The sequence below is a fragment of the Seriola dumerili genome, unplaced genomic scaffold (genome assembly GCF_002260705.1).
Source record: "Seriola dumerili isolate Sdu_G_001 unplaced genomic scaffold, Sdu_1.0 BDQW01000025.1, whole genome shotgun sequence".
NCBI lineage: Eukaryota > Metazoa > Chordata > Actinopteri > Carangiformes > Carangidae > Seriola > Seriola dumerili.
The window spans coordinates 23,537,044-23,560,411 of NW_019174280.1; the positions used below are offsets into that span (position 1 = coordinate 23,537,044).

The following is a 23,368-nucleotide window of genomic DNA, read 5'->3' on the forward strand; positions in this document are numbered from 1 at the left end:
CTATGACATTTTTATGCCATACTATACTATGACCTTATATACTGTTGACTTGTTATGCCTTACCACACTATTACATTTGTATAACATATATACAAAAATGAAAAATTTTTTATGACATACATACATAAATCAATACATACATACTAGCATACATACATACAGACTACCATATATACTTGCATACATCAATGCAGACTTCAATACATCATACATAATAACACACATACATTTGTACGTACTAACATGCTTGCTATAGTATGTCAAAAAACGTCAATGCAAAAAAATGTCGTAAGGCATCAATAATGTCAAAGAACATAGTATAATAAGGTGTCAAAAAAGAAAAAAAAAAGTCATAATATAGTAAGGCAAAAAAAAAAAGTCATAGTATAGTAAGGCAAAAAAAAAAGTCATAGTATAGTAAGGCAAGAAAAAAAAAAGTCATAGTATAGTAAGGCAAAAAAAAAAAGTCATAGTATAGTAAGGCAAGAAAAAAAAAAGTCATAGTATAGTAAGGCAAAAAAAAAAAGTCATAGTATAGTAAGGCAAGAAAAAAAAAAGTCATAGTATAGTAAGGCAAAAAAAAAAAGTCATAGTATAGTAAGGCAAGAAAAAAAAAAGTCATAGTATAGTAAGGCAAAAAAAAAAAGTCATAGTATAGTAAGGCAAGAAAAAAAAAAGTCATAGTATAGTAAGGCAAAAAAAAAAAGTCATAGTATAGTAAGGCAAGAAAAAAAAAAGTCATAGTATAGTAAGGCAAAAAAAAAAAGTCATAGTATAGTAAGGCAAGAAAAAAAAAAGTCATAGTATAGTAAGGCAAAAAAAAAAAGTCATAGTATAGTAAGGCAAGAAAAAAAAAAGTCATAGTATAGTAAGGCAAAAAAAAAAAGTCATAGTATAGTAAGGCAAGAAAAAAAAAAGTCATAGTATAGTAAGGCAAAAAAAAAAAGTCATAGTATAGTAAGGCAAGAAAAAAAAAAGTCATAGTATAGTAAGGCAAAAAAAAAAAGTCATAGTATAGTAAGGCAAGAAAAAAAAAAGTCATAGTATAGTAAGGCAAAAAAAAAAAGTCATAGTATAGTAAGGCAAGAAAAAAAAAAGTCATAGTATAGTAAGGCAAAAAAAAAAAGTCATAGTATAGTAAGGCAAGAAAAAAAAAAGTCATAGTATAGTAAGGCAAAAAAAAAAAGTCATAGTATAGTAAGGCAAGAAAAAAAAAAGTCATAGTATAGTAAGGCAAAAAAAAAAAGTCATAGTATAGTAAGGCAAGAAAAAAAAAAGTCATAGTATAGTAAGGCAAAAAAAAAAAGTCATAGTATAGTAAGGCAAGAAAAAAAAAAGTCATAGTATAGTAAGGCAAAAAAAAAAAGTCATAGTATAGTAAGGCAAGAAAAAAAAAAGTCATAGTATAGTAAGGCAAAAAAAAAAAGTCATAGTATAGTAAGGCAAGAAAAAAAAAAGTCATAGTATAGTAAGGCAAAAAAAAAAAGTCATAGTATAGTAAGGCAAGAAAAAAAAAAGTCATAGTATAGTAAGGCAAAAAAAAAAAGTCATAGTATAGTAAGGCAAGAAAAAAAAAAGTCATAGTATAGTAAGGCAAAAAAAAAAAGTCATAGTATAGTAAGGCAAGAAAAAAAAAAGTCATAGTATAGTAAGGCAAAAAAAAAAAGTCATAGTATAGTAAGGCAAGAAAAAAAAAAGTCATAGTATAGTAAGGCAAAAAAAAAAAGTCATAGTATAGTAAGGCAAGAAAAAAAAAAGTCATAGTATAGTAAGGCAAAAAAAAAAAGTCATAGTATAGTAAGGCAAGAAAAAAAAAAGTCATAGTATAGTAAGGCAAAAAAAAAAAGTCATAGTATAGTAAGGCAAGAAAAAAAAAAGTCATAGTATAGTAAGGCAAAAAAAAAAAGTCATAGTATAGTAAGGCAAGAAAAAAAAAAGTCATAGTATAGTAAGGCAAAAAAAAAAAGTCATAGTATAGTAAGGCAAGAAAAAAAAAAGTCATAGTATAGTAAGGCAAAAAAAAAAAGTCATAGTATAGTAAGGCAAGAAAAAAAAAAGTCATAGTATAGTAAGGCAAAAAAAAAAAGTCATAGTATAGTAAGGCAAGAAAAAAAAAAGTCATAGTATAGTAAGGCAAAAAAAAAAAGTCATAGTATAGTAAGGCAAGAAAAAAAAAAGTCATAGTATAGTAAGGCAAAAAAAAAAAGTCATAGTATAGTAAGGCAAGAAAAAAAAAAGTCATAGTATAGTAAGGCAAAAAAAAAAAGTCATAGTATAGTAAGGCAAGAAAAAAAAAAGTCATAGTATAGTAAGGCAAAAAAAAAAAGTCATAGTATAGTAAGGCAAGAAAAAAAAAAGTCATAGTATAGTAAGGCAAAAAAAAAAAGTCATAGTATAGTAAGGCAAGAAAAAAAAAAGTCATAGTATAGTAAGGCAAAAAAAAAAAGTCATAGTATAGTAAGGCAAGAAAAAAAAAAGTCATAGTATAGTAAGGCAAAAAAAAAAAGTCATAGTATAGTAAGGCAAGAAAAAAAAAAGTCATAGTATAGTAAGGCAAAAAAAAAAAGTCATAGTATAGTAAGGCAAGAAAAAAAAAAGTCATAGTATAGTAAGGCAAAAAAAAAAAGTCATAGTATAGTAAGGCAAGAAAAAAAAAAGTCATAGTATAGTAAGGCAAAAAAAAAAAGTCATAGTATAGTAAGGCAAGAAAAAAAAAAGTCATAGTATAGTAAGGCAAAAAAAAAAAGTCATAGTATAGTAAGGCAAGAAAAAAAAAAGTCATAGTATAGTAAGGCAAAAAAAAAAAGTCATAGTATAGTAAGGCAAGAAAAAAAAAAGTCATAGTATAGTAAGGCAAAAAAAAAAAGTCATAGTATAGTAAGGCAAGAAAAAAAAAAGTCATAGTATAGTAAGGCAAAAAAAAAAAGTCATAGTATAGTAAGGCAAGAAAAAAAAAAGTCATAGTATAGTAAGGCAAAAAAAAAAAGTCATAGTATAGTAAGGCAAGAAAAAAAAAAGTCATAGTATAGTAAGGCAAAAAAAAAAAGTCATAGTATAGTAAGGCAAGAAAAAAAAAAGTCATAGTATAGTAAGGCAAAAAAAAAAAGTCATAGTATAGTAAGGCAAGAAAAAAAAAAGTCATAGTATAGTAAGGCAAAAAAAAAAAGTCATAGTATAGTAAGGCAAGAAAAAAAAAAGTCATAGTATAGTAAGGCAAAAAAAAAAAGTCATAGTATAGTAAGGCAAGAAAAAAAAAAGTCATAGTATAGTAAGGCAAAAAAAAAAAGTCATAGTATAGTAAGGCAAGAAAAAAAAAAGTCATAGTATAGTAAGGCAAAAAAAAAAAGTCATAGTATAGTAAGGCAAGAAAAAAAAAAGTCATAGTATAGTAAGGCAAAAAAAAAAAGTCATAGTATAGTAAGGCAAGAAAAAAAAAANGGCAAAAAAAAAAAAGTCATAGTATAGTAAGGCAAAAAAAAAAGTAATAGGATAGTAAAGCAAAACAAAAAAAGTCATAGTATAGTAAGGCAAAAAAAGTCATAGTATAGTAAGGCAAGAAAAAAAAAGTCATAGTACAGTAAGGCAAGAAAAAAAAAGTCATAGTACAGTAAGGCAAAAAGAAAAGTATATAGTATGTCTATACTATGACGTTTTCTGACATACTACACTGTGACATGCGACTCTTAAAAAGAAAACTTACCGAGTATTTTCTCAAACTCGTCGTCGTCCACATCCTCCACGCTCTCATTATCGCCGTCTCCTCGCGGCCGCTGAACCTTCTTCTCCTGCTGACGTTTCTTGAAGAAGCTGTTGAGAAAAAATAAAAGATTACAAATTACAACAACAATAATAATAATAACTGAAATAAACAAAACTGACACAAGACATTATTTTCAAAAATCTGAGCAAATACACGACAGAGCATCCGACACTAAAAGCTCCTTCCTGTGTTTTGTTTGAGGTGCTTTGATGAGGAAGAGGATTGTATTAATTAGTGGTAATTCTGTGCTGATTATTGGTAATTCTGTGTCTGTTTTTAATATAACCTGGGATAAAATCATAATCTATTTCAGTAACAAAAATAAAAAAGGCTCAAAACAAATTCAAGAAACAGCCTGTAAATGATTAAACAAAGCAAATAAAAATGTAAAACAGACATAAAAATATCAGCAAATTATCAATAATTATCAATACTCTACATCCTTGTGATTCTGTAATGAGCACATAATCAATTTTTCTGCCAAATGAACAAGAAACCTGTTGATATAAATTTCCGGCTGCTGTGTTCTGATGATTTCTAGATTTAATTTAATTTAACTTGAGAAATAAAATCTACAATTGATCGATCTTTTCTCTAAAGAAAAGAAAAGGTTTCTGACTCACCGATAGAAGAAGATTTCATCGACAGGGATCTGACTCTCCTCTTTAGACAGAAACTCCTCACAGTTCACTGACAAGAAAGTTGGAATCGATCACATCACTCACACAACAACAGTCAGATCAATTTCTTTAACACAAACCTTCAAAAACAAGAGGAGAGAAGTGGAATTCTAGTTGAACTCACCTGGTAAAGAGTCGACAGGTAACCTCTGTTTTGGCCTCAACGCTGCAGCATCTGTGTTTTCTGAAAAATTTACATTAAATTTAAATTATGCCAAGCTTTGATTTATTTTTCATCTAATTAATGATTGTATTTCTAGATGTGTCAGATGTTGAAATTATTGTGTAGCTGAACACTGATAAAACCAACAGTCGCCAATAAAATCACAAATAATAAAATAATAATTTCTTACGTTTTCCCTTCAGCTGTTTGGGGTTTCTGAAGACGAATCGATCCAGGAAGCGGATCAGGGTGAAGTCCTGCAGAGGGTCACCGGTGTACTGGATGAAGCCTCCCTGTGGAAACAAAGATTAACACTAAGGAACAAGCAGCACAGAGCATCAGGCAGCAGCAGTGAATACTTGGTTTATATATATATATATATATATAATATTACACCAAACACCTGAGACACAAGGTAAATGTTACCGATGCTCTTGTAATAAATAAAGAACAGTTTGACTTTCAGTATAAGAGGTATTCACTTTTACCTGCAGGATTGTTTTTGCAAACAGCGACACTGAGGGATGGAAGTGCAGAGTGAGCTGCAGACACACAAACATTAAGGAGAAACAGAAAGGTTCAGAAACTTATCAACAATTTGCCAGTGAACAAAATTTCAGCTTCTATTTTCCATTCTAGTGAGAAACATTAACAATAATTCAATAATCTATTTGTGAGTCCACACTATCATTTTAGGGTTTTTATTTTTTGCAAACATTTTGTTTTGAAACTTAATTCTTACAAATATAAATGTATTTTAATGAAATCAAATTAATCAAATCAATATTAAAACAAGAAAAAGAAATTTAATTTAAAATATTTTTGATTTTAAAATTTAAGAATTTCAATATTTCATTTTTAACACTGACACACATGGATATTTATGGGTTTAAAAAAAATCTGATGATACTCAGGCCAACAGTAACAAGATACAAAAGTAATAATTAACATAAACACATTTGACAGTGTAAAAACCAACCTGTCAGCGCCCTCTGCTGGACAAGGTAATGGATACTGTTCTGTTCACTTCACTGTTTCTTATCAGCCGCCGTACAAACTGATACGATACATGCAGAATAAAGTGATACAGGCTGATATATTGTCCTGAGACTCCTGCTCTCATCTAAACTGAAACTTGTAAATAAAAAATAATGAATAAATAAATAATAAATTCTTGTTATTCCTATTTATTGTTTTATCTACATATTTTCTCGTTATAATTTTATTTTCTCCCCTTTATTTTCTCCCCTCCATGTTCATCTTCTCTCATGTCTGTAAAGCACTTTGTAAACTTGTTTTTGTTCTGTAAACATAAACAAAGATTTATTATTGTTGTTGTAATATTATAATAGGAATATTAATTTATTGCGGTAGCTCTCATCTAACTACATGCTTTTATTTTGGCCATGTCTCTTGTAAAACATGTCATTCACCCTCTTAACAGTAAAACAACCTGTAATGTGTCAGTCTTCTTCAGACCGGCCCGATCCCACCAGAATAAAAGCTTCATCTACGAGTCGCTGCCTTTGTGTTTGTTGTGATTTGTTTGGTTGTTTGTGTCTCACCCTCTGCAGCTCCCATAACGTGGAGTGGTCGGCGCCGCAGAATAACGGGTTTCTGTGCAGCGGGTCGTAGCTCTGCAGGCTCTTCCCTCCTGGAGGTAAACAGGAAGCAAAAATAAATCAGTATTAAACCACAACAGCAACAACATGGAACATGGCTGCGTAGTTTTTCTGCTCGTATCTGTTGTTTGAAATGTAAACAGACCTTCCAGGTTCTGGTGATGTACCCATGATGCCGTGGGTTTGGGCCCCTCTCCCTCTGCCTCTGCACTTGTTCCTTCCTCCAGTTTGTCAGCATCCACAAAGTGCTCCTCTTCATCATCATCATCATCCTCCTTCTCTTCAGCGAGGTCTTTGAACTCCTCCTCCTCTCCACCCTGACGAACAGGAAGTGACGTTTGAAACAAACTTTAACCGTACAGATTTTTAAAACAGGGAGTATGAGGAGATTATTACAAAAAATAAAAACTGATGACAATAATTGTGAAGTATATGTTTCCTGTGTATTAATAAAATAAAACACAATAACTTCTCTACATGGATTTCTTGGTGCAGTTTTCTTACCCCGTCCTCCTGCAGCAGCAGCAGCTTCAGGCCCGGTTTGGCCTTCATGACCTCCGACACCAGGAAGAGCGCTCCACAGCCGAAGCTGGCGTTCTGCTCGGCGCTGACCTGCAGCAGACGCTTCACGAAGGCTTTGACGCGCCGCAGCACGATGTCGGCCTTCAGCGACTTGTACAGCAGGTTGAGGAACATGCTCTGTCTGGAGGACGACGACAGACCGGGGTCCAACAACTTCCTGCAAAGAAGAAGAAGAAGAAGAAGAAGAATCCAGTTTCCTTCAGTTTGAGCTCGTTTGACAGGAACACAAAGACCTGTATTATTTCTGTGGTGAGCTGGTGTTACCTGTACAGAGCCACGTAGTATCGGTCGGAGATGGTCTGCTGGGAGTCCATCACCTGGAACAGCAGCATGAGCGCCTGCACGGCCGTGTTGAACTTCACCAGGTGAACCACTTTGAACAGCGTGTCCAGCTGCTCCTTCACCTTCTCGTCCCCGGCGGTGGCGTAGGGATACGCCCTGTTCACGCCCGACAGCAGCACGCTCAGCATCTTCGACTCGATGTCCTTCTTCTTGACGCAGGCGCGGAAGAAGGAGAAGTAGATGGTGATGAGCTTGGCGGCGAGCTCGGCCTCGCTGTGGCTCAGCATCACCTGGCTGAGGAAGCAGACGGCATAGTACTGCGCCTTCGCGCTGATGTTGGGCCGGAACATGAGCCGCTCCACCTCGCAGCACACCACCACCTTCATGTTGGGGTGTTTGTGCAGCAGCGTCTCCAGCAGGTACGACGCCTTCGCCGCCGTCTTGTACTCGGGGTCTCCCAGCTTGTTGACCACCTGGATGAGCAGCGCTCTCTCCTGCTCCGGGCGGGTGCACAGCAGCTCGTGGGCGGTGGCCAGCGCCTTCGCCTTGGTCGCCGGCACCGTGTCGTGAGCCACCTCGTCCAGAGCCACCACGAACTCTGCCATGTGGTGCTTCAGCTGGTGCTCAAAGTACCAGAGGACGAGGCGGCGGTCACGGGCGTCGCGGTTGCCGCTGGCCTTCTCCTCCAGCTGATCGAACGGGTGCTGGGCGAAGGGGCGGAGCTTCCTGTTCTCCGGCAGCAGGTTGGACAGCAGCAGCTCTCGCAGCGTGTCCAGCGCCATCAGACCCATGCGCCGGCTGCCCTTCTTCTTCACCATGGACACCAGGTTCTCCACGTGCTCCAGCGTGTGCACCGGAGCGTCCTGGATTAGAACCGTCATGGCCGCCATCCTGTCTGCCAGAACGCCGGAGGACACGACCGTCTTCATCCAGGACGAGTTGGCTCCTTTCTGCAGGGTCTTCTTGCTCTTGTAGAGCTCCACCTCGGCCTCAAACAGCCGCTGGGCCAGCGTCTTGTACTGGGACACCAGTTGGGGATCCTGCGGCGTCGCCGAGCCCTCGGCGGCGTAGTCCAGGTCGAACCACTTCCCTCCAGGTTTGATGAGCAGCACCTGCCGCTGCTGAAACTCAAACACGTTAGCGTTCTGTTTGGCCTTTTTCCCGGCGGTTACCTGACCGTCTTTAGTCTTCTTGTTCGTCTGTTTGTTCTCCGCTGTCTGGTTGTTGTTTGCTCGTTCCTCTGCTGAAGCTTTCTTGGCTTTGACCTTCTTACTTTCCTTCTCGCCAGATTCTCCAGCGGCCTCGCCCTCCGGCTCGTCTGCAATGACCTGCTGTCCGGCCAACGCCCTGATGCCCAGTTTGGTGATGAACTTCTCCAGCTCGCCCTCCTCCAGATCGTCTATGGCGCCTTTCTTCCCTCCATCCACGATCTCGTTGGAGTCGTCCAGACCGGCGAGGAAGATGTAGTCGGCCTACGCACAGAGGAGAGAAGAAGAGCACAGGAAATCATTAGATGGATTAATTAGCTCTGGAAGAGTGAGACTCTAGAACAGACACCTGAACATTACATTAGAATTAGTTCGTCAGCCTTATTATGACAAATGATTCAATCTCATTACCTTGTCAAAGTTTCATCAACATTTCAGTAAGATTTAGATAATAAACACTGAATTAATTAACCTGTCAAGTTAATAAAGACTTTTGAAGACGTCACCTTTGGCTTTAAGGAATTGAGGTGGGCATTTTTCCCTGTTTTCGCACATTCCAAATAATAAATAATATGCAGCTTCAACCATAATTTTTCCCATAAATCAGTTTCTGCATCAGATTATTTTTCAGGATTTGTCTCGTGCAGTGGGTCCACTGAAGAGTTCATCACTGTAGAATCATCTATTATGCAAAAACACTTTCTGCTTCCAGCTTCTCAAATATAAATGCTGTTTTCTCTGATTAATATTGTTGAATCAGTTAATAAGATGATCAGCGGATGAATCCGTCAAAATACTTCCTAGTTGCAGCCCTTGTTATGTTGTCATTATTATGGATGAAAACGTCCATACGGGAATTTCAATTAAGTAATCCCAATTACATTTCGTTTAAAAAACGACTTTACTTCATGTTTATATGCAAATTGCTTTAAAAATACTCGAATTATCAGCCACAAAAATATAAATAAACTGCACTCCAAACATTTAAAAAAGTGTAAAGTGTGTGGATGTGTGTTAACCGTCCAAAACACCCAGGTTAAATAAGAAAATAACCCTGTGTAGTTCTGAATGCAGAGGTTTCATCTCACCTGTGTTCCTCCGAGCCGTAAAACCTCCTCCAGACTGAACTCTTCTTCGTCTTTCTTCGCTCTGCCTTCACCTTCATCAGCGGCTGCTTCTTCATCCTCCTCTCCGCCGCTGTTTTCAGCCTCCGGCTCATTTTCTTCGGGCTGAAAAGTCACTTTCGTGGCTTTGGATTTCTTGCGGTGCTTGTTTTTCGCTGCCATGCTTGCTACAGCGTGAGGAGAGTGACCCGGATCAAGAAGGCGACGTCACGTCAGCGTTTCCGAAACGTCCCGTTATTTTCCGTACGTAACATTTTTATTTTATTTTAAATTGCAATATGAATAGATACATTTATGCAGAATATTTTCCACGTTTTGTTTCATTTTAGTGTTAATGTTGGCAACTCGAAAAAACAGGCAAAAGTTCAGAGTCAATCACATTTATTCTCCATACAACGTCACCCAGTCCATCCAATCAGAGGGTTTGTTGTTCCCGGATAGCGTCAAGTTAGCCGTTATGAGACAAAATGTTACAGGAAACGATCGAAATTTGTTTTCACAATAAAAGTAACAAATACAACTTCAGGAAAAGCTGCTTTTACCAGCGGTGTAATGACCAATCAATACACATATAATGTGTCTAATGTTATTGTATTATAATTCACGCATTAATGTGTAAACATTGCTTTAATATTGCAGTAAAGACAGGGACAACTGTAAGTACTTGAATAGCGCTCGGTCGTTAAATCTCTAATACTAAACCGCAGCTCGTTAGGAGGCTACATACATGATTTCTTATCTTGACTCATTGATGAATTAACCGGCAGATAAACGGGATACACACGATGATTCGGATTTGTTTGTCAGATTTGTTTAAAACAAATTTAAAAATGTGGATTTTTTTTTTCTTTTGGCCAATAAAGTATTTTATTGTGAAAGGTTACCCGGATGTTATATCTTTCGTTTCATCACCGTGTTAGTGTTTAGCTCTTGTACACGCATTTTGTAGCTTCTCTCAACTTTGAATGACAGACATGAACAGATGAGCACATGTACATGTTTATCTTTCGTATCCGAAGCTAATTCATCGCTTCTTTACGTCTTTAGCCGTGAACGCATTTGTAGCTAACGTGGCTAATGCTAACCGGCTGCCCGCTAATCCTGTCAGAGAGCAGAGGTGAAAGTTAGTGTTTACTTAACATCGGTCAAATAATGTCACCCAGTCAGATGTTATAGTCTTATGTAGATGAACATACAGCAGAATGAGGGTTTTCCTTGGTGCTAAAACACGGCAGCTGCTCAGCAGAGTCTTCAGTCCGCCAGCAGCAGGTGAGTGTGAAATGTTTTTCATTTAAAAACGATGTAACTTTGATTTATGGACAAACAGCTTTACGGAAGTGCTTAAAAAGTCAAAATATTACCCTGTCCAAATTTTAACAAAATCACTTTTACATGCTGTGCAGCTTAAATAACATGTTATGTGAACTGATTATATTTTTATTAATTAATTTATTAATACATACAATATATATTATAACTATGTCCAGCCTGCATTCATACAAGCCATTACCAGTCATCATCACCAGGACCAGAGTGCTGCATACACATTTCCATATATATATATGTTTTAAGTTTATTTTGTCAGACACCAAAATAAACAATTCAAATTCTGAGAAAATGTCATTTAGAACACAGGTCAAAGTCACAGAGAGTATTTCATTTACAACATATTGTCACAGGAAGTCAGTCTCCTGGAGGTAACGCATGTTATCTTGTGTGTTTTAATGTTCCTGGACATCTCACTCTCTCTGTGTGTTTGTGAGTGACAGTGCGATGGCGAGCAGCTCAGACCAGACTCCTCTGCAGCTCTTCACCAGATGACGAAAAGCCCAGACCGTCCATGCTGCGCCACCTGACCTCCAAAATAAAAGCCACAGGTCCTATTCCAGTGGCCGAGTACATGAGGGAGGTGCTCACCAACCCTGTGACGGTAAGTATGGACCACTCACCATGAATGTTTATATTTCAGTGAGACCATTTGTCTTTCTACCACCTGAACACAGTCACCATCCTTCACTCAGACGTATTCTTTTCTCTGTCAGGGTTATTATGTGAGGAACAACATGCTGGGACCGGAGGGAGATTTCATCACATCACCAGAAATCAGTCAGATATTCGGAGAGGTGAGGCCGGAAAAATTAAACCTGAAAGTGAGACTGTATAAGCTTTGAAAGAAGTAATAATACAGTCGACACTCAGGATCAGAAACGGACATTACTGAAGTTCATTGACTTTATGACGGTTTAAAAAAACATTTTCCCAGCAGTTTATTGTTATTTTTGTTTAGTGTTAAATGTTTGTGAATATCAGCTGATTCAACTTCAACAAAGAAATGCAAAGCATTGTCAGCATTTGTGCGGCTGATTCATCAAACATTAGTTGGTTTTTCATGTGATTGTTTCAGTTCTGAAAATCACCAGAAAGTTCTTGTAGCAGTCACAAAACGACAGAAACAGGACAGCAGGGTTCGACAGCAGCACGTCTGCTCTGGTAGATAAGAAAACCTGGGACCATCCCCTGCTGCTGTCTGTTGTTTGATATGTTGTTTTCTGGTGCAGCTGCTCGGCGTGTGGATCGTCAGCGAGTGGATGGGAGCAGGAGGACCCAGACAGCTGCAGCTGGTCGAGCTCGGACCTGGAAAAGGATCGTTGGCCAGCGACGTCCTCAGAGTGAGAACTGAGTCGTCTTATTTAAAACAGCTCGACAACGACTCTTACAAATGGGTCGCAGTCGTCACATCAGATGTTTGCCCAATGATATTTCCTGAGAACTGTTGAACATGTTATCTCAACTGGTAGTCTTCGGAGAAAATCTTTAATTTGTGGACAATATCATATCATTAATAATAACCTTTATTTGTTGAGCAACTTTCATGATAAAAGATAAACAGTTTTAGTGATGCAAGATAAAAGAAATGATAAAAACAGGATTAAAACCAAATAAAAAATCAAATAAAACCAGGTTTTTTAGATTTAACAGGTGTGACTCTTTAACAGGTGTGTGTCCCGCTTTAGACAAGAGGTCTGTTATCTGTTATATGATACTGAAAGGTCATAAATGTGACTGGGACAAAAGGACATGACGAGCCTTAAAAGTGAGATCTGAGAATCCGCTCTGACACATACTGGGATCCAGTGTAAAGGAGCAGAGACAGGACTGACGTGTTCCCGCCTCTCGCTCCTGGTTTAGAGTCTGGCAGCTTCAGTCCTCGACAGTCTGGACTCAGTCAAGTCACCGTCAGGTTTCTGGCCGAGACGAGTTAAAGCAACGTGTGTGAGAACTGACGTTTGGATGAAGATGGAGTTTGTTTCTAATTAAAACATTATTTTAGACTTGGCAACTAAATCTTAATTTATATAGAACACAAATGTCTCATTGAAGCTCAGTGAGGAGGGAAACACCAAATCAGTAATAAACAATATTATTGAATAATTTGAAAGATTTTAAACACAGTTACATTTAAGAAATCCAGAACATTCATCTTATATTCTTTTATTTTCTTTATTTTTATTATTTGCCTGTATGCTTTTATTTTGTAAACTTATTTCTTTATATAGCCTTAATTAAAAAAGAAAAGAATAGAATAGAATAAAATTAATGTAATTGTTCTGTTTCTTTCCCTGGTGTTAATAATCATTACACAGCTGCATCATCACCCTGTGGTGCTTTAGAAACATCTGTATAAAGACCCCCCCCCCCTCTCTGCAGGTGTTCGGTCAGCTGAGGTCAATGCTGGGTCAGGTCTCCGTGTCGCTCCACCTGGTCGAGGTGAGTCCGGCGCTGAGTCAGCTGCAGGCCCAGAACCTGACCGGGACCCGCAGCCAGGAGGCGGAGGCCGAGGACGAGCCGGTGTACCGCCGCGGCGAGACTGCAGCCGGTCTGCCGGTGTCCTGGTACCGCCGCTTAGACGACGTCCCCCCAGGTCAGAAGAATCACTGCTGCACATCTGTGTGAATTCAGATCAAATCATCAAATCACAACGTTTCATATCATCAGATCCAAGTATTGGTGTGAATGTGCTAATTCCAGGCTCTAAAACAAACTGTTTAAAATAACGACCTTTACTAAATATGAGCCGGTACGTTAAATAATTACATCTCAGGTGTCTTGACATTTTATTTCCTGTGTGTGAGAGTAGAGGAACAGAACTCTTCCTGTGTGTGTTCTCTTTATTACAACACTAATGAGATAAATTATTATTATTTTATTATTTTATCTAACAGCTGGTTTCTCTCCTCAGGTTTCAGCATCTTTCTGGCTCACGAGTTCTTCGACGCTCTGCCCGTCCACAAGTTTCAGGTGAAGTGGAAAGAAACTGTGTGAAGAGTTTTTCACGTGATTTCAACTCTTTTTCTTTCTTCACACGTTTGTAGAAAAGCTCATCTCCGTGTCTCTGGACTTGAGTGACAGTGACGGTCGCAGAGTCACAAACTTCATGTGTCTTCACCAGCAGGAGGCGCTCAAGAGAAAGAAAACAGGAACAGTATCTGGAGAAATGACATGATATAGTTTCTGAACATCTGACCGGTCTCATTTCACACTGACCAAACGTTTTCCCGTATATTGAAGATCAAGGTTCAGTCAAGTGAACAGAACCAAACATCTGTTTCCAGATGTGACTCTTCCTGCTTTATCTCACTAAGAATTAAGTCTGATGTGTAAATCTCGTAATTAACCTGTAGATATAAAGAGATTCTTCTTGTTTCTGTTCGTCTTTAAACTGGTTTTTATATTAATTAATTACCGTCCCACATTTATATTTGTGTGTTTTGGACACTTGTCACTCTGTCTGACGTGTGTGTGTGTGTGTGTGTGTGTGTGTGTGTGTGTGTGTTGGACAGAGGACGGAGAAAGGCTGGAGGGAGGTGATGGTGGACATCGACCCGGAGAAGCCGGACCAGCTGAGGTTCGTCATAACGCCGTCTCCCACCCTGGCCTCGTCCACGCTCGTACAGGTGAGCGCCAAATACACGATGTCGGTTTAAATGGTTTCTGTCTGATGATAAAAATATTTAGGGGAAGGAATTCATTTCTTAAATTCATTAATACGTCGGGTGGAAGAACGAGTCACAAAGTATCAAACCAACGATGAAAAATCCTCCATTAAAACTAAAAGTCCTGCGCTCGTGATTCTGTTTCAGCAGCGTGTGACTGATTCTTCTGTATGACGATATTAGATGAATTAATAATGCAGCATGTCACTGTTGCAGCTGGTTTGAGCTATTTTAGTTCGGCGGTTCCCAACATGGGGATGGGGCCCCTACGAAGGGTCACCAGATGAATCAGAGGAGTCGTGAGATGATTAATGAGGGAAGAAAGAAGAACTGGATCCTTCTCTTTCTGCACGTGGTCACAGGAAACTACTGCTTTAAACTTTAGCGTTGTAATGTGTTTTATAAGATTATCAAACTAACTAGTAACTTTACCTGTGAGCAGCATTATTAAGTAAAAACACTGGAGTACATGTACCTCTAAATTTGACTCAGAGTATGATACTTAATTAAATCTACCTGGTTACTTTCCCTCATTGTGTAACAGGTGTAATATTTAATTCACACTGACGAGGTCAGATGTTTTATCATCAGTGATGAGCGGAGTTTATAAAGTTGTGAAGAGAATGTGAAGCAGACAGGACTCCTGCAGCTGGAGGTTGTAGGAAACGAGTCTCTTCAGGCTTTTTAATTATTCTGATTAATAGTTGATGTCAAACAAAAAGTCTGAGCCACGTCTGTGACGTCTGGAATAACTCGACTGGTCCTCAGAAGATATTCAGGCCACGCTGATATAAAACACCGGTTCACTGAAGAATACTTGGCATTTTTCTCAAACAGTTAACGTTGAAACTGAACTTTCTGTGTATTGACGAACTCTCCCAGCATGAAGTCTGTCTCCAGACGTCACCTCGGCTCTTCAGATGTTGTTCTTCTACAAAAATGTGAAAAATCTGTGAAAAAAAAAAAATCTATTCAGGTTTTTCTCTGTGGATCTCTGTATTCAGACCATTTCTCCCGACACGTTATCACTGCGTTCCACTGGGTAGATGGAAAATAACTGCACTGAAGAACAGAGAAATGTCCTTGAAGTACAGTAGAGAACAGTGGGTGGACATCTGAAAAGAAGAGCCACATACAGAGCTACAAGTCAAAGTGTGGGGGCTGTGAAAGCTCTGGAGGTTTAGGTTAATTTGAGAGGAGTTATAAGAGTTTGATTATTTCCACTTTAAAGTGCAGACTGGAGAACGTCTTTAATCTTTGAAACAGTGGAAATGAACTCCTCACACACGCTCTCAGAGGGTTGTTTTATTGCCTCCATCTGGTTTTTATTGCCCACATTTATGCCCTCCATACATCCACAGCCGGTTTGATTTGGCCACTCTGGCTCAGTTCAGTCACTTTGAACATGCTGCCAGAGGCCTGACATCATCATCATCATCATCATCATCATCATCATCATCATCAGGCTGTTTGGATGAAGAAGGGCTGGAGCTCGGCCTCAGCCTAGAGAAAAAGGAGGATTCGTCTTTCACTGAGATTAAAACTCAAGCAGTGATGAGATTGTGATGTGGCAACTAAAAGACTTAAAGAGGAGCTCCTTGAAAAGCTGATGATGATGCATTTAACTGGGGCTGAAAGTGTCCGCTGGATTTTCAGAAACACTCCAGGTCGGGAGCCCCTCAGCATCAGTTGGTGATTTAAAGCTCCTCCAGTGTAAAGGTCTGTGTCCATGTGTAGTGTGATTATAGATCAGCTCTAGCTTCTATATTAATACTGTGAAAGTATCAAAGCCTCAGTCCACAGAGAAATGCACACAGCCTGTATTCAGAAACTGAGCCTTAAAACCAGCCGTCAGGACTTCTGGAACTTTGTGATGTCACAACAAAGCAGTCACCAAGCCCCGCCCACCTGGACCCACCATCCAAACCTTGCAGGATTTGGTTTCTCTGAGTGTTTTTACCTGAAATCTGCTTTATTTTTATTGGATCACTTAGAATACAATCAGCCAATCAGTAGAGAGCCTCAGAGCCTCCTCTCTTCTGATTGGCTCACCGACCTGTTGTTACTAGAGCTCCAGAGAGAAGCCTGAGAGAGGAGATGTGAAACTACACTGAGATGGTTTTTATATCTTCTGATGGATCAACACTTGGATGGATAAAACACAGAAGAAGAAAATATAGAGCTTTAAAGTTTTAGATTTCAATGACAAAAAGTCTGACATAATTAATTATTAAGAATTAATTAGTTAATTAATATAAGACTTTAACATCTTCTCTTTCCTGCTGGAGACAGAAAATTCTGTTTAACAGATCAGAACCAGAGAATGTTTTGGATTTTGCCTGATAAATAACAAATAATCGATCATCAGAATGAAGGAATTTTATCACTGAAAATATTCAGTCCACCTTAAAAAGATGGAAACCTGACTGTAATGTATTATTGATTAAGTTAATGTGTGTGTGTGTGTGTCAGGCAGATGAACGGCGGGATCATGTGGAGGTGTGTGCGGAGGGCGGGGTCATCGTCCAGCAGCTGGCCCGGCGGATCGTAGAGCACGGAGGAGCGGCGCTGATCGCCGACTACGGCCACGATGGAACCAAGACGGACACGTTCAGAGTACGACACCGATTTTAAATATTATTGTAAAAAAGAAGCAACAGCCGACTTTTTAGAAAACATTTCTTCTTCTGCTGTTTGATTTGTGTGTCCTTTAACCTTCGTCCTGTTGTAATCCCCGTGTCTCTGCGAGGAGCAGACGCTCTGTCCCGTCCTCAGATACAGTCGAAGGAAACAGATGCAGGAAGCAGCGAAGCTCCGCTGCTGCAGGCGGAGGGAAACCGGGGTCGACGGGCTCATCGCTCCTCTTCCCCTCTCTCTCATTTTCATTTTCACATCATAAGTTTTTTTATTCCTCAGAGCCGGAGGCCATTTTGTTTTCAGGTTGTCCGTCTCATTCTCATGGTCACGATATCTCCGTTACACCTCGATGGAACTTCTTGTCATTTGGCACAAACGTTCACTAGGACTCAAGGAAGAACTGATTACAGTTTGATGGCTAAAAGTCAAAGGTCAAAGGTCACGGTGACCTCACAAAACACTTTTTAACCATTACTCAAGACTTCACAGCAATGATAATAAAACTTCACACAAATGTTTTTGTTTTACTTGCTCTTCATCAGGGTTTTAAAGGTCACCAGCTCCATCACGTCCTGGCCTCCCCCGGCTCGGCTGACCTCACCGCTGACGTGGACTTCAGCTACCTGCGGAGGATGGCTGGAGAGGGCGTGGCCTGTCTGGGACCTGTCACTCAGAGGACGTTCCTGAAGAACATGGGCATCGACACACGAATGCAAGTGAGTCTGATGATACAGGAAGTGCTTTGACTCATTGATCTCAATGATTTGTTTCTACACCAGGTCAGTGTGAAAAGTTATTACATATCAGTATTTAGTATCTGTATAGTATTAGTATTTTCATTACTGAGACTGAAACATACAATAAATCTGCAATAAAACCAAAACAAGGAGCTAAAAGAGGCTGAAAAGGTGGGTGACACGTTTCACATTACATAGAGACATTTATTGTCAATGTAATTATATTGATAAGTGGAGCTTTAAAGTTGTGATCCTCACCTTCAGAGGTTTAAACTCCGCCCATGGTTCTCTGCAGGTTCTGCTGAGGAACTGCAGCGACCCGTCCACCAGGAAGCAGCTGATCAGCAGCTACGACATGCTGACCAACCCCGCCAAGATGGGCGAGCGCTTCCACTTCTTCAGCCTGCTGCACCACAGCCGCCTCGCCAAACCCAAGAGGACGGAGGGGCTGAAGCTGGAGAAGAAGAGCCCGGCGCCGCTGCCGGTGGGCGGGTTCACCGAGCTCAGCTTCTCCTGAGGGACCTTCATCAGAGACGTCTGGAGAACTGGAAACTTGTCTGGTGAAGTGAGGCGGCTGGGACGGACATTGAGGGAAGACTGAGGATCATGTCCTGAGACAAACTGTTTTTACAGCTGATATTTAAACATGTACATTATACAACAGGTGGACGACGCCGTCTCTCTCTTTAATTTAAAGAACAGGAAGTAAAATGTTGCAGCAGTCGAGCAGGTTTTCTGTCCGACATGATTTGAAGTAAAAGTATGTAAGTAGTACGTAAGTTCTCCTGAAGTCAGTTGTAAAAGTATTTTGAAGTAAAAAAGTAAGAAAATAAAAAAACTGTGGGTTTTTTGTTTAATTGGTGAACACACTCGTCCAGTGACACCTGATGGAGCGACCGGAGTTAACCGTGAGGTCAAAGGTCGTCCCGCTGCAGGAGGATCTCTTTCTGCCTCTGTCCACATCTTGAAGCAGTTTAGCTGAGCGGTGGCCATTCTTCACATCGAGCCCCACCGCTCCTCCGGTAGCAATTAAAAGATTCAGTTACACATGTGGGGGGTGGTGGGGGGGGGGGGGGGGGTCATCACTGCCAAAACAAGCAGCCATCCTCCAGAGGAACGGCAGAGCGAGGCGATCATGTTCAGGATTGGTAATTAAATGATCATTTCCAAACATCCTGCTGCCGATCGTTATCAGCTTTTCCTCTGATTGGGGGGGGGGGGGGGGTTAATTTGACGAGTCTGACTCGAACATTTGGAAGAAATTAAAGTATTTTATTGAAACTCTTGAGCTTCTTCAGGTTTCTCGCCTTGAAACTGCCACCAGATAAAGTCAGAGGATTTTCTAACAGTTTAATGCCTTTAAATCGGACATTAATTTGAGATTAGGCTCAATTTAAACATTTGACAATTTTTCTAAGATTATAACTTAATATCTAAAACTTGAATTCTAGTGGCAGCACATTAACTACCAATTAAACAGGTTATATTCTGATCTCTTAATGCTCTGTAAATGAAACATGGAAAATTATCACAATATTCAGCAGGTAAAAAAAGTAGCTGAAACCAAAATAAAGTACAGAATAATGAATGAATATCTTGAGTTATAAATAAATTATAAGTAGAAGAACTGAAGCAGTTTTGCTGTTGATTTGCTGGTCGATGAGTCTGAGTGAGTCTCGTTCGACTGTTGAGCTGCTGTGAATAAGAGCGTTAGTTGAGTAACTGATATAAAACCAGAGTTTCTCAAAGTTAAGCCGTTCAGCTTTAATATTTTCCCATCAAAATCAACCACATGACAGTTTCTTGCAAAAATATAAAATGTGAAATAAAATTCTCAGGCTGGAGTCGGATCAGGATCAACGACGCTCCACAGTCCAGTCGTCTTTTTTTTTTTTTTGACAGGTTTCCACAGAAAAACAAAGAGACATTAGCAGCTCGATTCTCAGCTCGTCTTCATCTAAATTTAAGAAAGAATCACTGAAAATAACTGGATTTGTTTTTCTGCAAAAGTATAATGTTCCCACAGCTGAATCTAAACTTCTGTGACGACTTTTTCAAATAATCCCATCTGTTTGAAATAGAGCAAAAACTTTAAATTCCCGTTAAGCAGCTTTAGTGACGGTAATGTGGGTCGATGTATTGACGTGAAATTTGGTTCAGACATTCATGGTCCCCAGAGGATGAATCCAAAAGACTTGGTTTAGATCCTGACTTTTCCTGACCGAATCCCCACCGACCTCAACTGTGCTTTCAGATAAATGCTAAGATGCTAAACGTTAGCATGTTAAAATTCTAACATGCTAAATTACACATTTTCCTGAGTTAGAAGTTAGCACGCTCGGTTTGATTTCCCTGGAAGCAAACCTCTGAGCAATTAGCTAAAAAAGCTAATCAAAAAGGCTAGTTTAAGCTAGCTTTAAGAGGTTTGTGCTGCTTGTTTTGTTTTGGTCTGTTTACTAAATGTCTACAATTAAGGTGCTGTGTGCAAAGTTAGCATAACTCATAGTCCAGGTAGCTACTACTATAAAAAATAATATCCAGGTTAAAAAATAGCAGAATTTTTCTTTACCATATTGATATTTAGCATGATAGCATGCTAATGTTAATGTGAAAGTGGTAATGTCTCCTGAATCTCTACAGCAGAGGTGGTGAAAGTTAGAAGTTAGCAAAGTTACCATGACCCATAGTCAAAATGGCGGCAATTGTGAGAAAAAGACCCAGGTTGGAAAAATGACAAAATCTGTCTTAAACATTTTGACATTTAGCATGCTAATGTTTGTGTGTGAAAAAGCTATTGTTTAATGACTCTCTACAACGAAGGTGGTGAGTTAGCGTGACCCATTGTCAGAATCACAACTAGTGGTGAGGTTAGAAGACTATTGTCTCTATTTTTTAATGTGCATTTCAGCCTCATTGTGACACTAATTTGGATTTAGACAACCAAAGACTATCAGTCGGTAGTTCAAGCCAATGGTTGACTATTTGTTCCATGTTTATCGTATTTAATGATTTAAATATATATTTTTGGGGGTTATGAGAAAATAGCTAGAGTCCAGAGCTGAGAATGAATGTAATAAGTAACACTGCTAACACTGTGCTACATCACAGAGAGATACAAAACTGTCAAATGAGCCTTTAAAATATAACTCTTATTTAAGTGCACGCACAAAGCGAGCTGTTAACGACACCAGCAAAAGGTTCAAGGATTCTGAATGTGTCAGAATAATAAGCACAGAGAACGTTTGAGCGAGCAGCCATGCTAAGTGGCTAACGTTAGGCTACATACACGTTTCAAATGATAAGCCTTATTTGAGTTTGGTGAATGTTTGCCTGCAGCGTTTGCATGCTGCCTTCATGGGGTTGTTCTTTATCCTCTCAAAATGATCCCACACTTTGTGTTTTGATATTTAATGTAGTGTGAGTTGTTGGCAGAGTCCTGCTTGTTGCTGCTCATCGTCTCTGTGTCCCATTTATCGTTTTATTTATTTGTTAGTTGAACCCAAGACGCTCGGTTACATTACTGTAGAGACCAATGGTGTAAACAATGTTGACTGAATGAGTTATTTTTTTTCCCTGAGACCATCCAACCAATCAACTAAGACTCTTCAAATCAACTAGGGAGCAGCCGGACTGTCGACTTTGTCCAACTCAATCTCTCCGGAAAAAACCTCGGAAACCAGAGGAAATTTTTAGACTTTTGCAGATGAACAAACCAGAAGTTATTATCAGTTAATTTCTCCTTTAAAATATTTTCCCAATAGTGCAAAGACATCCCAGGAAACAACAAAACAACATTATAATCGGATCATCTTCAAGACATAACGTGTTTGTTTCTTCTGTGTTCAATTAAATGTGTAAAGACTTCCTGCACAGCTTTAAGAGATCTGAAGTGTAACAACAACATAATAACAATTTTCTATTTGAGCTGAAAAAGTGTATAAAGTCTCTGGATTGGTTTTTATCCAGCCCCTCTGTGGCTCAACTGGCAGTGAAGACAGTTATTTAAGAGACTAAATATTGAATCTGAGAAAAAATAAAATAAATCTCTTCAGGTTTCAGCTCATTGAGTCTGTCTGTTATGGCTTGTAGCAAAAATAGGAAAAAGGTAAAATGTGTGAAAAATGTCTCTGGACCTGATTTGTCTCCACAGTGAGGATGTCACAGTGTCCTCGTAGAGCTGCCTGACCCATGTGTCCTCTTAATCCTTTTATCACAGGCCGCCATGGGATAGCTCACGGTCTCCATGGTCACAGTCACCATGGACTCCACAGCATCCGCTGCAGCTGCTGAGGGAGTCCTCGGAGGGGGGGTCTGCCGCTTCATTGCAGGAAACGTCGACCCTCTCGCAGCCACTACGGGTCTTCCTCCATGTCGTCCAGGTTGGGCGACATGATGAAGTGTTTGGGGTAGTGCAGGCCTCTCTCGTCTGCGTACTCCTCCCAGCGGGCGTCGTCACTCTCATGGGTGATGTAGCGCTTGCGGCGGCGGGTCTCAAACTCCCGGAGGTCCAGCCAGGTCTGGTAGTCCTGCACAACGAAGCGTAAACAATAACATTCAGACCAAGGAGCTAAGAATCAACGATAATGTTTGTAATACAGCACTTCAGTAATAGTTGTGGACGTCTTTGGATCCACAAAATACTGTAAAGCTCCTCCAGTGTAAAGGTCTGTGTCCATGTGTAGTGTGATTATAGATCAGCTCTAGCTTCTATATTAATACTGTGAAAGTATCAAAGCCTCAGTCCACAGAGAAATGCACACAGCCTGTATTCAGAAACTGAGCCTTAAAACCAGCCGTCAGGACTTCTGGAACTTTGTGATGTCACAACAAAGCAGTCACCAAGCCCCGCCCACCTGGACCCACCATCCAAACCTTGCAGGATTTGGTTTCTCTGAGTGTTTTTACCTGAAATCTGCTATATTTTTATTGGATCACTCAGAAAACAGAGAGAAGCCTGAGAGAGGAGATGTAATACTAAACTCAGATGGTTTTTGGTTGTTAAAACCACAAATACATCTTCTTATGGATCAGCACTTCAAATACAACACAGGAAATGTGTTAAATTTGGAGCTTTAAAAATATTTTACCTACTACTAACACTGGTTTCTGCAGTTTATATTATCTTTTTCTCTCTATGTTCTATAAAAATAGTGAAAGTAATTATCTTTCATCCTGTTACCACAGCTATCTGAGTCTCAAGTGTCAAAAGTTAGAAGGCCATGCATCAATAAGAAGGCGGGGGAGTTCAGGAGTTATCTGACTACTCTGCACACACACAGATCTACAGATACCAGATCACTGGGATTACCAGCATAACCTGTTTTCTCTGAGTGACCTGGTTACTTCAGCTCAGGTGGTTAATCGATGGCGTTATCTGCAGGATCTTGTTGTCATACCATGTATAATCAGAATTGATCAGTAGCTAAAGGAATGTCCTCCATCTTTCCTGTCTGTGCTGCTGCAGTGTTTCAGTAAAAAGCAGTGTGTGTTACCTGCAGCCAGGGGTGGCTCAGGGATTTGTCCACGCTGTAGCGCTTCCTCATCTTCACCTGCAGCAGATTGTTGATCAGGTCTGTGGC

At 39.4% G+C, this 23,368-nt stretch overlaps 3 protein-coding genes across 4 annotated transcripts in view; 1 reads left to right on the forward strand and 2 right to left on the reverse strand.

Moving 5' to 3' along the window:
• cebpz (CCAAT/enhancer binding protein zeta) overlaps positions 1-9,589 on the reverse strand; it is a 14,126-nt gene extending 4,537 nt beyond the window's left edge. The window contains exons 1-10 of the mRNA XM_022766875.1: positions 9,386-9,589; positions 7,072-8,561; positions 6,730-6,964; positions 6,371-6,542; positions 6,169-6,257; positions 5,092-5,145; positions 4,794-4,896; positions 4,565-4,624; positions 4,384-4,450; positions 3,701-3,807 (exon numbers count right to left, since the gene is read on the reverse strand). Of these exons, the coding sequence (XP_022622596.1) occupies positions 3,701-3,807; positions 4,384-4,450; positions 4,565-4,624; positions 4,794-4,896; positions 5,092-5,145; positions 6,169-6,257; positions 6,371-6,542; positions 6,730-6,964; positions 7,072-8,561; positions 9,386-9,583 (2,575 nt within the window). The 5' untranslated portion in view covers positions 9,584-9,589. The remainder of the gene's footprint in view (positions 1-3,700; positions 3,808-4,383; positions 4,451-4,564; positions 4,625-4,793; positions 4,897-5,091; positions 5,146-6,168; positions 6,258-6,370; positions 6,543-6,729; positions 6,965-7,071; positions 8,562-9,385) is intronic.
• Positions 9,590-10,345: 756 nt separating this feature from the next.
• ndufaf7 (NADH:ubiquinone oxidoreductase complex assembly factor 7) lies at positions 10,346-18,621 on the forward strand. Its single transcript, XM_022766887.1, has 10 exons — positions 10,346-10,690; positions 11,191-11,351; positions 11,464-11,544; positions 11,980-12,090; positions 13,130-13,343; positions 13,662-13,720; positions 14,263-14,376; positions 16,888-17,031; positions 17,595-17,768; positions 18,085-18,621. The coding sequence occupies exons 1-10, from the start codon at positions 10,624-10,626 to the stop codon at positions 18,304-18,306; spliced, it is 1,347 nt and encodes a 448-aa protein (XP_022622608.1). The 5' UTR covers positions 10,346-10,623; the 3' UTR covers positions 18,307-18,621.
• Positions 18,622-19,672: 1,051 nt separating this feature from the next.
• The window catches only part of prkd3 (protein kinase D3), a 37,039-nt gene continuing 33,343 nt past the window's right edge, over positions 19,673-23,368 (reverse strand). For both annotated transcript variants that reach the window (XM_022770319.1, XM_022770318.1), the window contains exons 18-19: positions 23,282-23,367; positions 19,673-22,315 (exon numbers count right to left, since the gene is read on the reverse strand). In XM_022770319.1, coding sequence (XP_022626040.1) covers positions 22,142-22,315; positions 23,282-23,367 — 260 coding nt within the window. In that variant the 3' untranslated portion in view covers positions 19,673-22,141. The remainder of the gene's footprint in view (positions 22,316-23,281; position 23,368) is intronic.